Source organism: Barbatula barbatula (genome assembly GCF_947034865.1).
Source record: "Barbatula barbatula genome assembly, chromosome: 14".
NCBI classification, from domain to species: Eukaryota; Metazoa; Chordata; class Actinopteri; order Cypriniformes; family Nemacheilidae; genus Barbatula; species Barbatula barbatula.
This window is the reverse complement of record NC_136777.1, coordinates 22627521-22642545: the sequence shown is the minus strand read 5'-3', so window position 1 is coordinate 22642545 and position 15025 is coordinate 22627521. Positions and strand designations below refer to the sequence as shown.

The 15025-nt window shown below is 40.0% G+C and overlaps 1 protein-coding gene across 1 annotated transcript in view; it reads left to right on the top strand.

Moving 5' to 3' along the window:
* plpp4 (phospholipid phosphatase 4) overlaps positions 1–15025 on the top strand; it is a gene marked incomplete at both ends in the record, with an annotated part of 44265 nt that overhangs the window by 14947 nt on the left and 14293 nt on the right. The window contains 4 exons of the mRNA XM_079473464.1: positions 5087–5195; positions 5888–5978; positions 7699–7762; positions 12715–12839. Coding sequence (XP_079329590.1) covers positions 5087–5195; positions 5888–5978; positions 7699–7762; positions 12715–12839 — 389 coding nt within the window. The remainder of the gene's footprint in view (positions 1–5086; positions 5196–5887; positions 5979–7698; positions 7763–12714; positions 12840–15025) is intronic.

Below are 15025 nucleotides of genomic sequence, written 5' to 3'. Positions count from 1 at the left end.
GACACAAACTTAACACATGTCCGGGCCCGGTCCTCTCTCACTGACGGTCCGGTCGCTCGTCCTCTTATGCTCCCCAATCTCCTCCGTGATACGAGGCCTCGCATCCCGGCTCTCATCCCGCCTACCTCACTACACAGTCATTTAAAATGATATATTTGCAGTGTAATATTCTATCTCCTATTGCGCTAGACGTGATCTGTTCACAATGTAGATACAGTACCAAATGCTACACTTGTTTGGGAGCAGTAGCCTGTATCAAGAAGGCCGCACTGGCGTCTGAAGGCTTAAGAAATAATAATATCGATACTAATGTGTTTTTACTGATTTAATTTATTTACAAATGTAGCTAATAATTTTATAATATAGAACAACTATTTCCCATACATCAAGTTTTGCACACGTTGTGTTGTGCCTGCCTGCCCTGCTTTAGACACTGCTGCAGCCAGCGAATAGAAGAGGAGCAACGTGTGGAGTTTTTTCACTTCCCTGAATAAAAACACTGTGAACTGTGATGTATAGCAGTAGGGCTTTGGGGGTAAAAAGATTGAGAGTTAAAGTACCTTTTTATTTAGGCACTTTATTTACTTTGTTTTTCAAACAATTGTGTGCACTTTGTTTATAAATTCACTTCAAAAAAGTACAATGACAGGGAAACATTAATTTGTTCTATTATTGTGTCTATCATAACACTGTAGTGTTAAAATAAATGGTTTTGTCTACATCATGTGGATGTAATGCAGGTGCATTTTTGTCAAACTGGTAGGGTCGGGTACAGAATTAAAGGAGTACTGCTGTCGGGTGTTCTTTTAATTACTGTGTGTGCGGGTTTATCAACAGGACCCGTGCAGGACTCTGACGCAGAGTCGCTGAGAGAGAAAGTCATGCCCAGTCCGTTCACTGCAATGGAACAGTTTTTTCACAGCAACAGCGGTTCACGGATCCTCTTTCAACGGCTCTGGTTGGAGGTAGGGTGGGCAAAGCATCTGATAAGCTAAAATTTGAAATTATTCATTTTAATATCAATACTGCTACACTTAAAGCCAAAAAGATTCTTCTTTGTAGCTGCTGAACACTGACCAGCATAAATCAGCCTTCACCATGGGATACATTTTGGGTTGATTGTGGCCAGTTGTCTATCTGGGGACAGATTACTGTAGGGGATCCTGCTGAGATCCAGATTCTTCCAAGTGCCACTCGCCATCCAATCTTTGATTAAATCCGTCTCCTGCCATGCACCCATCTTCACCGTGTTTTTTTTTAGAGTGGCTGGTTTTAGAGACACTGTAGACAGGCTTAGTGTCGCACATCTCAGCAGCTCCAGGAGCATACTGCTATTGTAAAATCTGGGATACCTATTTAATGAAGTAATGATTCGAGAAGACTCTGAATCACTGCTCATGTGACTTATCTCACCCCATCAGTTACACTAGTTTCTGCTGGTTCCCAGAGGAGAGGCTTGTCATGAGCTTTCTTGCCCATTTACCAAGTCAAAGCTGTCCAACCTCTGGTACTTCTGCCAGGATTTCTGCACGTGTCTCCTTTTATCTTTTGTGGTAAATCTATACTGCTATCACTTTTCCAGTTTTCTAGTGCTGTTGGCACCATGGTTAACTGCAGTGCACTGTGTACTGTATGTGAATCAAGTTCAGGTAGAATCACGTTAAGCCCAGTGGACACCAACATCAGCAACACACATGACCTGCTAAATGTAATGGTTTTTGAAAATTCTTTTGGCTTCAGTCTGCAACAATGATGAAACTTTAATCCTTGAGTTTACATGGCTGTACATGGTGTTATCAAGTGCAAATCGCTGAAGCATTCTGACTTGACCACGGACAGTTGTCCTGATGATGAGGTCAGCACTTCTGCATAGAGACGAATGCACGTGTAGAGCTGTCTAACGTGATTAATATTTTTACAGAAAACTAAAGCGTATATACCTAGTAATGAATACTAAATTATATTTGTTTCAACAGTTCTTTGACCGTACAACAGTTTGTTTGGATGAAACATACAGAAATGCACAAATCATGTATGTCATGAATTCCAGCAGAATTATCATTGAATATATAAATGGATATACTTTATGGTGTAACTGCATTTTAAACATCTGAATGTCTGTGTAAAATGTAATGTAGTTCCAGAATTGGTTTATTAAAGTTTTAATTATTCTATAAATGCTACTACAGCCCTAATGGTATTCACATAAGCTTAATGTTGTGATGTATTTTCTCAAAAAGAGTCAAAGGATTATTTGAGAAATTAATTGATGAAAAATGCAAATAGAATAGCCTACTTTAAAAAATATAATAACATAATAGTTATATAATTATTTAACATAGACTTTTTTACACTCCTCATGTACTAAACTGCATTTCTTTTTGCCTGCTGGGGGTACGCTATTATGTCATGTGCCACGTCAGCTAGACGCTGAGAGAAAAAGGCATTAACAAAGAGTCTAAAGAGGGAAGTTTACATTGAAAACAGGGCATACAAAGAGACAACTATGCATTCATCTTACCCAGTTTTGTGAATGCAAAGCCGCTGTGTCTTATCTGCAACAAAGTTGTCACTGTTTGCAAAGAATAAAATATCAGACAACACCACAAGACGAAGTATGGCACCTTAAAAAAAACTGAATTTGCTTTGTTGTTGTTCACGTGTTGGTGCTGAGGCCCTGCGTTATAAGCAAACGTTTCAATGCTTCACGATTAGTTTCATATTTCATGACTGCTATTTTAGAAGTGTGTCTAGCGATCGATAGACTGCTTTGAATATCTTTCCAAACTTTTCAAGTTAAAAGCTCTCAATTCATTTCAAAATAAAACATTGATGTAAAAACTGACGGATCTATCATCATTTTGCAGATATTATTACTGATGGCCAGTTTAGGCCCGCGGGCCGCCTGTTGCCAACCACTGCCCTAAAGATTGTGCTGTACATTTGAACATTGAACAGGTGAACATTGCATCCTATAAACATTATACCCAAGCTCATGTGCAGATGCATTTGTTTTTACACATTCTACCGTATTTGGCTGATATGAAGATGCAAGATGATGCATGAAATCTATATATAAAAGCATATCGCTTCAGATTTGTTGATCACAGGGTTTTTTTCATCAACATGACGCTACTGTTCATCAAAAACTATTTAGCCTACTGCAGTCAGAATAAGATGTATACTTCCGCTGGGATTTTCACCCAGAAATGTTCTTGTAGGACAAAGGTGGAAATATGATGTTAAAATGAAGATGTTAAATTGATGTTGTACTTATGATACGAACATTCTCTGCATTCTGATCATAAATAAAGTTTTTTAAATCTTATTGTCATTGCAAAAGAAAACACTGTCAAAATCGACCGGCTGTGAGATGGCGTAACCAAAATTACAATTTGAATGTAAGAATGCTTGAATATCAGAATGTTGTTCCAGTTTCTTTAGTATAATCAGAAAGTCACACATTCTTTTACCACAGATTCTCTGGTACTTTATTAACTCCTTCCACCATCATTAATGGATTTTTTTGTCACGCATAAACTGTAGGAGGAAGCACTCTATTCGTAGTCTCTTCCAGAAGAGTTGCCAGGATACGTGTGTAATGGGGCATTTTGGAGTCCTGAGGGTCATTGCTGCAGGATTGTGTTAAGTATGGGGATGCATGACACATTAACACAATCTCTCCACTGCCTCTCCTTAACCCAGTGGATTATGGGTTCTTATTTTACTCTTACGGAAATAAAACCAAACAAAGCCTATGAGAAAAGCACCGTCTCATTTCTCACTCTGCAGCATATGATGTGATAATTGCTGCTCACTTCTTAATTACTGCCAGAACAATGATTTACATCATTTTAAACTGAAATGTACTGCAACACTCTAGTTATTTGAATTGTAAAGTACAACAGACCTCTACAGACTGAAAAATGTTTTATATTTTACACACAGCGTTGCATTAATACGATAGAACATTTATTTGCAGAAAAGGTGCAGTTAACAATCTATTTGGAGATTATATTTTCCCAATCCAGATGTTTTAATTGATGACACCCTTACCTTTTCTGTCAATTCCAAACACATATTTTGTCCAAAGGCAAACCCCAGAATATTGGTTAGAGAATCTTAATGTTTTATTTATGGTCTCATTTGTTTTTTCGTTCTTTGAACAAAGGCAATCGGAGGCATGTCAGACTATTCTTGATCTTTGGATTCTTTTCCCGTCCAGAAACAATCCTCTAATTGTTTTTTTGCAGCTGATCTTGAAGAAAAACAACATTGGCCCCTGTTGACTTCCACTGAGAAAGCCACAGAAATTTAGAATCTTTTCCAGAGTGGTTGTTGTGGTTTGTCTGACCCAGCTCTTGTATCGTGTTGATATATGTACACAGTGTGGTGTTAATATAGCTGTGTGGACCCACACTGTACCCCTATAGACCCGTAAGTACGTACATAACAATACATACCTATGACCCATCAGATAAAATAATTCCCTTACGTATTTCCCCCTCGTCCCCCCAATGTAATAATTATTTACTCATCCTCATTTTGTTTGTTCTAGAGAACAAGAATAATGACATAAATAACATTTTGGAACATGTATGTGTACATGAATGGGTTCTTTGAAAATCTAATGAAAAATAAAATTCATTACTTCTAGAAAATGTCTACAATTTCTCTATGCACGTTGAAAGTGCTATCGTGCAGTGTTTGGGAATTGCATGCTTTAATATTTGGGCATGTAATGTTGTTTGTCAAAGACAAGATTGGAAAATTAATACAAAGTAAACATAAAATAATAAATAATATAGAAGTAGTAAGAGAATCATAATCAAACAAAGCCATTTGTTAAAATATGGATAACCCAGCAAACAAGTTAAAAGTGTGAACATTTGCTGAAAGTTCTTTAAAAACCAACTATACATTTCAATTAGCTTCGTTTAGCAAAAATGGTTTTAGAAGGCAACCTTCTTTCTGTACCTCTAAGATGATTATTGAAATCCACTTGCACTACAAACCTCACTGAACACTTGCGTTGAAGGCATTGAGTGAAATATTTGTGGTCTCATTCTTTCTGCCTTCTGTTTAGATTCACAGAGTTCCTGGAGCCCTTCGAGAGAGTGATCCAACCTGAAGAACTATGGCTCTACAAAAACCCCCTAGTGGAATCAGACCATATTCCGAAAAGAGTCATGTTTGTAAGTGCACAGTTGCTTTAATATGTTTCCACTTGAAAGATATTGGGGCTATTGTCATATAATCATGCTTTGATTCAGGGGTTTGTTATTTTCCCTCGCAAGTGTTGATTTACGCACACATCTTAATATTATTGTTCAAATTAGAGATTTGCAATTTCTACAGGTTAAAATGTTACGAGTGTAGAATACTTTTAAAGATGAATAGTATGCCATTGGGATTCAGAGCATGTGTCAACCAGAAAGAATGGGCCCTATCATGTATCCGGTGCAATGCGGCGAATGGCATGACATAAGTGTCCTTTGCTAGTTTCAGCCAGATGCAGTTTTCATTTTCGCCTCATTGCGACACATTGTTTCAATAGCAAATGCATTTCTGCCCATTTCTGTGCCCATTGATTGTTAAACCAGCAAAAGTGGATTCTGTCACACCCTAAGTGCACTTGCGTCGTGCACTTTAGAACATGCGCTTACATGGTTTAAATACAGCTGACCATTAACATGTTTTATACAAGATGAAATTAAACTCAAGATGTAATCACATTACAGAAGGATTCTAAAAAAGAAGCCCTTGCTTACATCAGGTGCATCGGTTGCTTGTGGCTGAAGAAAGACCTTTTATCATAATCATGGCATCTTTGTATGCAATATGTTTGGTAAGCTGCAAGGGATATTGTGTCTTTCTGTGGTTGCAGGCAATTTCATTCCTTACCCCGCTGGCTGTGATTTTTGTGGTGAAAATTATACAGAGGACGGACAAAACAGAAATTAAAGAGGCTTGTTTAGGTGAGTATCCCATTCACGGCCTCAAGACCTGTTTGGTCAAAAAGTATAGTCAAGTCAACTTTATTTATATAGCGCTTTTTACAATTTGAATTGTTACAAAGCAGCTGTACATATTGACTATGAGCAAAACATTAAAGTTATCCAAGTAACGAGCAAGGCGGGATGATAGCAGTGGGGGAACGGACGAGGCCGGTGACAGTGATAATGAGTGTCAGGTGCGCATTGCACCAGTCTCCTAGTTCTCACGGAGGAGCTCCGGGAGCATAAAAGGACGAGCGACAGGAGGGTACGACGAGATTATGTTGTGTTTTTGTGTGGCCGGCAGTCAACCGTGATTGAGCTCCCAGCATTTTACTTTCGTTTTATTGTTTGTTTTTGTTATATTAAAAGTCTGTGTTACGTTCGCCGGTTCCCACCTCCTTCCTTCCTTTTATTGAACCTTGCTACATTGGTGCAGAAACCCGGGAGGAAGGAGAGACATGCTGTCGGAGAGCTCTCGCTGCCGAGGTTGATCGCGGTGCTGAGTTGAGGCAGCGCGGATGAGGGAAATTTGTGAGTGGCTGCCCGAGGTGGTGCTGCTTCCTATTCTGATGGGATGGAGACCTCGCTGCCGTGCTCCTGAGTCGAGGTGGGATGGCTGACATCCGATAGGAAGCGGAGGAGTCGCCGACGTTTGCCGTGGCCGAAGCCTGCTGCCTTATGCCATGAAGGGGAGGAGCAGGGAACGGGGGAGGAGCTGCCGGCTGCCCTCAGTTGGAGAAGCCTTTCCCGGCCGCCAGGGAGCAGAGGACGATCGAGACGTCTACCAAGCGTCCATTACCTATCACATGGCACCGCAAGGAAGAGCTTCTCAGCTGGCTCCTTGTGCTTTCGGCTGCTTTTCTTTCATCTCGTCTGTCCATACAACCAGGGGCTGCGGAGACTGGCCCCCGGGGGGGGAGGAGAGCACAGTCTCGTGGGTACCCCCAGCCTGTGAGGGGCGATGGGGGTATATGACGAGCAAGGCAGGACGAGAGATGTGGGGAACTGCCGAGGCCGGTGAATCGAGTGATAATGAGTGTCAGCTGCACATTGCACCAGTCTCCCATCTTTCATGAAGGAGCTCCGGGAGCATATAACGACAAGCGACAGGAGGGTACGATGAAATAGGACCAGGCCTGGAGTTTATGTTGTGTTTTTATGTGGAAGGCAGTCGACAGTTAGGGGCATTTTACTTTCGTTTTTTTGTTTTGGGCTGTTCCTCAGCCCAAAAAAGTGAAGGAATGCCGTCCCATTCGCCAAGTTCATTGGCTTTTTCAAAGTATAATCGGAGATGATAGGTCTCAAGTCAAACCCCATTCTGTCAGTCTCGACAACATTCCCTCCATCAGGCAACCGAGGTTACATCCGAGGAACCAAGACGTTCCCATTCTGTCGGTCTCTCAGCGTTGTGGTGAAACTGACAGAATGGAGTTCCTGTTGAAAAATGCCACAGTGATGTGCCGCGTCATGATTTCCAGCGGAACGACACTGACCGGCCTGGGCGAGTCACTAATGAGCATCCTCAGCAACATTACAAACTGCATGAACTTTAATTTCAAGGACATTGTAATAGTTACTCTTCAACAGCAGATAACAATTCAGATTTCAAATTTCTGATCAGTCGTGTTAATTAAATTTCAGTGTATAATAACTGCAGGCACACTCTGTCACAACTGTATCTTTGTCTCTTGTTTTTCAGCTGTATCTCTTGCACTAGCTTTGAATGGAGTCTTCACAAATACCATCAAGTTGATAGTTGGCAGGTAATGTACAAACGATTTCTATTACATAAAAGTTATGACGTTTATTTTTAAACCTGCGGGTTGCCCTTTTCTGCCAAATCACAGAAAATAAGTCACCACAAGCCTAACAATGTGTAACCCCCGCTTGTGTTAAGGGGAGTTAACAATGTGTATATCATCTACCCTATGGACCAGATTCCTCTACGGATCAAAAGACACCAGAACTCTTGGCAGGCGAAACACACACACACACATATAATTGTAACTGTCTTATTTATGAAGAATATAAAATTCTTTGGGATTTCAATAAGGCACAATTATTATATAAATGACAGCACATGAAAGATTATAAAACAGAAAGAAACAAAATGCAAAGAATACAAAACAAAATACAAATTGGTTTAAGAGCAATGAAATAAACAATATAAATCAGATGTAGTCCTTAGATACCTGTGAATCCCTTTTAAATTAAATAAATCAGACCTTACTGGAATTCTGATATACTTATAGAAAAACTTATGACAATAAGTTAAATCTCTCTTCCACATTTCACATGTGCAAATTCAATAACGGATCAATAATCACAAAAACCCAACATTTCAAATATAATTGAACACTTTAAACGAGATATGTATGAACGTGAATCAGATATCAGCGTCTTTTGTGGGGCAAAGATCAATATCCAAAAGTGTCTTGTCCTTGAAATGTTCCAATATCAAAAGGAATAAAATATTTCAAACCTTCAAAATCCAAATTAAACGATTCGTTGAAGTGACGAAATTAATACGTCCAAAGAACAAAAGATCACGTGTCTCAAGTTGTCTCGTGGGTGACTCGCCATCTTTTCTCGATTACACCATAAAAGTGTTTCAGACCCATGCAGTCCACAGGTAACGTTAAGCAATTCCAGAATCTATTATTTCAGATAACAAAACTGGCCTGCGTATAAACACAGGATAACATTCAAAATCAATACACATTAACAACTTAAGTTATACATACTTCGTCAACAACGTGTACATTAACTCAATATTTGAACAAAATAAATATCTTAGCTCACCGATTCCCTCGTGTAACACATGTTTTAATCTCCCTCGGAGTCACGGAGAATGACTCGATAACCGGCCTATTCCTCCGAATTTGGAATTTTGGAATAACAAGCGATTTAGCTGTTTCGCAGCTTCTTGCGCACGTTTCTCTATCTCCTTCAGATGCTTTCGTGGGGCGGAGTCAACTCCACCCAGACTATTTCTATTGGCTGCTCACCTGCGCAGCAGCTACGGGCTTCAAGTGAAATGCGTTTTATTGCAACTCATTACGTCTTGGTTCTTATCGTTAATAAGCCATATCTGTATGGAATATATTACATTATTATTTTTTCCATTTTCATTCCTACTTTTATTAGTTAGGTGTAAATTGACTGACCAAACTGACTCAGGCTTTAAAGGTTTTTGAGCCTAGGTTACAAATGGATGCTTTGCGGCTAGCAGTGAGTGAACATTCAATACTGCGATGCATCATGGGATTGAATGAATGCACTCTATTAGGGTGCAGGGGGCTTTTTCTAAAATAGCCCAGTTCTTTTTTGTCCTTACTTAATGAAGTCAATCATATCTACAGTAATTTTATCAAAATTCTATCAAAAAGGCATGTGTTGACTGATTTGTATTTTACTCTATTAATAACAATGATAATTATTATAATCATCTTGGAAACGTTTTCTATATTAACATTGTGCAACTAAAGCACCCAATACATGCTCTGCAAACATGGTAGTTTTACTTCTCTAAAAGATATAAACTGATTATAAGTAAATATGTCTTAAACAACTTCTTAAAAAAACTATGATCAAGCTCATAAAATTGCAAAATAATCCCATGTGACAGTAAATTAGAAAATGTGTTCCATGTTTTCATAAAAAGAATGTGACATATATGTAGCTATAAAATCGGAGTGCAAAAAAAGCAGATGTGGTGATGTTTTTGGATCGTGTCACGATCCAGTCTGTGTTTGTGGACTTTTATGTAGCTTCCTGTCCTGTGTCACATCGTGTAGTCCTTTGTAGTTCTGTTTTCTATTGGTTCTTTGTGATTGTCTACCCAAGTGTTTCTTGTCTAGTTGTTCTCCTCATTAGTTCTATCTGCTGTATATAAGCCCTTTTGTTTCACTTGTTATTTGTCGGTCATTGTTTTGCCATGTTATCTGTGTTTGTGTCATTACATGAGTTTTGGTCTTGGTTTAGTTTACTTTATTGAACAATTTTTTTGCAAGTGGATCTGCTTTCTGCCTAGTTACTGCACCATTACATTAAGCCAATATGAAGCCCATTAGGCTATAGTAGCATTTGTAGAATAATTTTAGCTTTAATAAGCCAATTTTGGAACTATATTCAATTTTTCAAAAGGGCCAACAAACACAGACATTATGATCTTTTAAATGCAGTTACCACATATATTCGTTTACACAGTATATTAAATTATAATTCTGCCATGAAAATTTGACCCGTGCAGCAGTACTTATTAGAATATTAATTGTGTCATCGCGTATTATCTTTGTTTACTTTCTGAATGGTCACATGCAGTACTGTTTATGTTTTAATATTTTAATACAACTAATTGCCCAATAACACCGTTGCTGTTCTCAGACATAAATGAATAAATTGTAAAGCTACACGTGCCAGCATTTAGACGATATGTATACGCATGAGATATGTGTGTAGGCTACATATGTGCATAGTCAGTCAGATTGAATGCATATAATGCAAATTAAGTATCTAGTAAATATATATTTCATAACTTACTCCAAAGCCACATTTAAAAAACATACTTTTTCTAAATTTGTCAAAGCTTTTGACCGATTTACACTAAATTTGGTATGTAGCTGGAGAAAGTGCTGACAAAAACGTATTGAAAGATTTTCGATTGGTCAATCGGTTCTCCTTTCAGCTCCCAGGAAGAGCTGTTTTATTGATTTTCTTGAGTCCACTGGCTGTCTCTTGCCCGAGTTGTCCCCCCTGTTTGGCTTTTTGAATGATTTTTCCAGCCTGGCGACATGCACAGAGTCCCCACCACTCCCGCTTGGGACTATGTGGGGAACCTTCAGGCGCTCCCACTGGGAGGAAGTCCCAACCCTCTCCCTGTCATGTCCAGTACGCGCCCTGCGCCTCTAATTGGACTGATCACAGGGCTCTCACAGCTCTTTGTCTGGGAGGCAGTCTCCAAACTGAGACCGGCGCACGGGATCGTGGACGCCGTCACTTGGCTTACCAATCTCAGGCCCCTGCCCACTGTATTGACGCTCACTCCCCCAGGGTGCAGCCTCCTTGTGGGCACTGGCTCAGAGCGCCTCTCTGCCAGACATCTGCAGAGCAGTGGGTTGTGATGCAGCCTTTTTCGCACGGGTGTTGAACCGGGTCTTGAGTGAGAACGACGGCGACTATGCGTATGCTTGCGAAGCGCCTTCTCCCCTCTTCAGGCAAGTAAGCATGCTAATCCAGCCTCCCTATTTTCTCCACTGGACGAAGTATAGGCATTCCATCCATCACTAAGCACTTCGGGGGTACGAGCCAGGCAGGGCAGCTCGTATTCAAGCCCAGTATATGTGAGTTTCCCTCACAAAGTAAACCCTTGTATCTGGGCTAGTGATCCAAACGTAGTGAATTCCCTCCTTCGGTAGTCCCGTCCGACGCTTTCTCACTCTTTGCATCCCCTGTCGACGAACCTGTGACCTCCCCTCGGTGGACTCCACTGCTTCTGGGCACCGCACTACTACTCCCATGAGTTCTCGCCACTGGTGAGGAAGATGGGGTCTCCTTAGCATCCCCCCCGAGGGGGTAGCGCTTCCCAGTGCTCCTTACGGTGTTGGATAACCTACTCGCCTCTAGAGTAGCAAGGCCAGCACCTGTACGGCCAGTAGTAAGAACCTCTCCTCGTGGTGTTATCAAGCAAGTTAATTTTTTTACTACACCACTGGATGGTTACGATTCGTGAGGATGCTCATTCATGACTCGCCGAGGCCGGTCAGTGTCGTTTTCAACAGGAACCCCATTCTGTCAATCTCGACACAACTTCGAGAGCCCATCATGTGTAGCTTCCGTCATGCCACGAGCACTGCGCCATACCGCTGAAGCGAATGAGGGTGCTCAAGTTCCTCAGCCCAAAAGGTGAATGAATGGGCACGCCATCTTCCCTTTTATGCCCGTATGTATGGGACGGAGTCTGGTGTGCCGTCCCATTCACAAAGTTAATTTGCCTTTTCAAAGTATAATCAGAGATGATAGGTTCTCAAGTCAAACCTCATTCTGTCAGTCTTGACAAAAGTCTCGTTCCCTCCATCAGGGATCCGAGGTTACATCCGTAACCAAGATGTTCCCTTTATGTCCGTCTCTCAACCGAGACGTTACATATTACATATTTTAGTATTAATGGTGTGATATGGCGCAAGTCACATTAAAAACACAGCAATGAAATCAGAGTTGGTAAAACAGGTAGTTACCTATATAAACGTATATCTCCTGGCAGACCTGTTTTTTAAATGCTTTGATATCTCGATTGAAGTTAGCGCACACGCCCATGAACAAAGTAATTGTTGTTTTGGGGATATCAGGATTGTTTTTCAAAAACAAAAGAATATGTGTATTCATATTCAATTTACGGGTATAGGTCACTACAGGTAGTCTATAGAAGTATTTATGGCTTTTAAATAATCGGTAGCTCATGGTTCCCAATCAAACATAGTATTTATTTCAGTTAAATTTAAGATCGTTTAAAGAAAGAAATGCAATTTTACAATGTATTCTGTTTTTATTTTTCATATAAGTTTTTGTCTTTACTACAGTAACCACTGACTAAATGTGTGTAAAGCTGCTTTACAACAATGCAACATTTTTAAAAGAGTAATAGAAATAAAATATAATTGAATTATTAATAAATAGTCATGTTTATGCTTCGATCTTTAATGTTCTGCTATCTCAGGCCAAGGCCGGACTACTTTCACCGCTGTTTCCCTGATGGTCAGATGAACCCCAAGATGCTGTGCACTGGAGAGCAAGACTTGGTGTCTGAGGGTCGCAAAAGTTTTCCCAGCAGCCACTCCTCCTGTAAGTGTCAATATGTGAGCTAGTGTTGTTAGAGCATGTCAGTTTTAAAGTCCAATGCAGTTGTAGGCTTCAATACAAATATTGTACTGTCACAGCAGAGCTGTGTGTGTGATATGCAAATATTTTTATATAAACTGATACATTTAGGAGAAACCACAGTGACCTTGTAGAATGAAGTTCCTGATTCCAGTCCTATGTGTATTTCTATCTATTGATAGTACACAATTCGAACTGCCTCGATCCGGTTCGAGAAATAAGATGTACAATGGTGTATGGTTAATACAGTGTTTAAACATATACTGAACCAAAAATATTATGTATTACTTTATGTATTGCATGAAAATGATGAGCAAAAGACAGCAGTCCTTAGCTATACATAGAGTGATGTAGGGCAAACTTTCAATTTTCTAACAAAAAGAAACTAATTTCATGAATGCAGGCAGAACTTAAATATGGTCCCTATTCATTTATCAGGAATAATAATGGTATGGCAACTTTATATTTGAGTGAAATTTTTCACATAAAGTATGGCATAAACTATATGAGATGCACATGTACTTCACATTATATCAAATATACAGTTCACCATGGTAACAAAGAGGATCGAGATTCTTCCGTTGTTTAATTTTTTTTAAGGATATCTAGAGGGTAAAGGATATTGGATTTGTCCTCTTTGCTTTTCAGTTGTATTGAGATGTGCTGTCAGCGTGGCTGTCATCTCTGCTCAGTAACTTTATTACCAAACTCGCAATCCTACCAAGAGGCTTGGTGTGCCGTAATGGGTCCCATCTGGCCGAGTGCCCACTGAGAGCTGCATCCTTTTTGATCTGGCCGTCTGCATTCATAAAGAAATCTCTCAACTCTTCACATTAAGGTTTATGCTTCCAAACATGAGTAGCAGATGAGCAGATTGTCTCTATCAGTGTTGTGAACAGTGACCACCAGCAGACAAGAAACATCTGCATTCTCTTCAAACTTCTCTTCGCCTGGGAATGTGTTTGTTTTCTTTCCTGCAATGGGTCTTCTGTTCAATTTAATTAGAATATTGCTTTTACAATTTGCACCACACTACATCAAAGCAGCTGTAGCTGAAAACCAAAACCAATAAGATAAGTTGAACAAACAAACAATAAGATAAACCTAGCAGATCTGGTAAAAAGCAGATGCATACACATACACTTATGTTCACTAGGGATGGTAAGACTGTTAAGGCATCGGCATAAAAGTTTATTAGTGCAATGCATCTGATGAACGAGTTGCTATTTGCATCTGTAAAAATACGTTTGTTTATATATATATAATTAATAGTAAATGTACTATAGTATTCACTGTGTTTTTTCTTTCTTCTGTAAAGCTGCTTTGGAACGATGCACATTGTAAAAGGCATTTTATATATTTAAAATATATTTTACAAGTAGGTTGATTTCTCTATTCCGTTCTGTCATCACCACTGATGCTATGTGAATATGAAGTGTCACAACACTTATGGATGAGGCTTGTCCTGACAGTCACACACAGGCTGCATCCGACAGCTATAAAATGCTGCCTTCGGAGGATAATACATATCAGAATCCTATGTTTGCTTTACTTCCTATTTCCAGAGAAACCTTCTTCGGATCAATTTGGAAGGCAGCATATGTCACCTAGTGACCAACGTTAAATAAGATGAATCAGCTCCCAGCCACAGAAACAGACAGTCAAAATATGTGGATACAAAAATACTCTTAATGCTTGCTGGCCCATTTAATAAACTGGAAATACTATTATGTAGGGGCAAGAGTTCCCTAAAATGAAATCTCTGAGGCCATTTGGAGAAAGGTTCAGGTTCGGTGGTTTCTCAGAAGTTCGCCCAGCTGTCCTCGAACAGACACGTCCAGGGGTCACGGCAGTCGTCAGACCCACAGGAGAAAGTTACGGTACTTGGAACCACAGGATAGGTATTTCTGAGGCAAAAAGGCAACCGACAATGAACACCGACCCCACAGGTAGAAAACTGGACACACATTCACACTGTGTGATAAGTTATAGTAACGGTCCTTTAGGGGACATTAGACAGCATTGAGAAAATCCAGCTGCAGTAGGCCTACACCGGTGGTCAAAACAGAGATGCCTGGGAACCTGGGCTTTATTTGCAGCGCAGGGCAGTACGTCAAACACAATGGCAGCAAAACAACAGCCACCAGGCA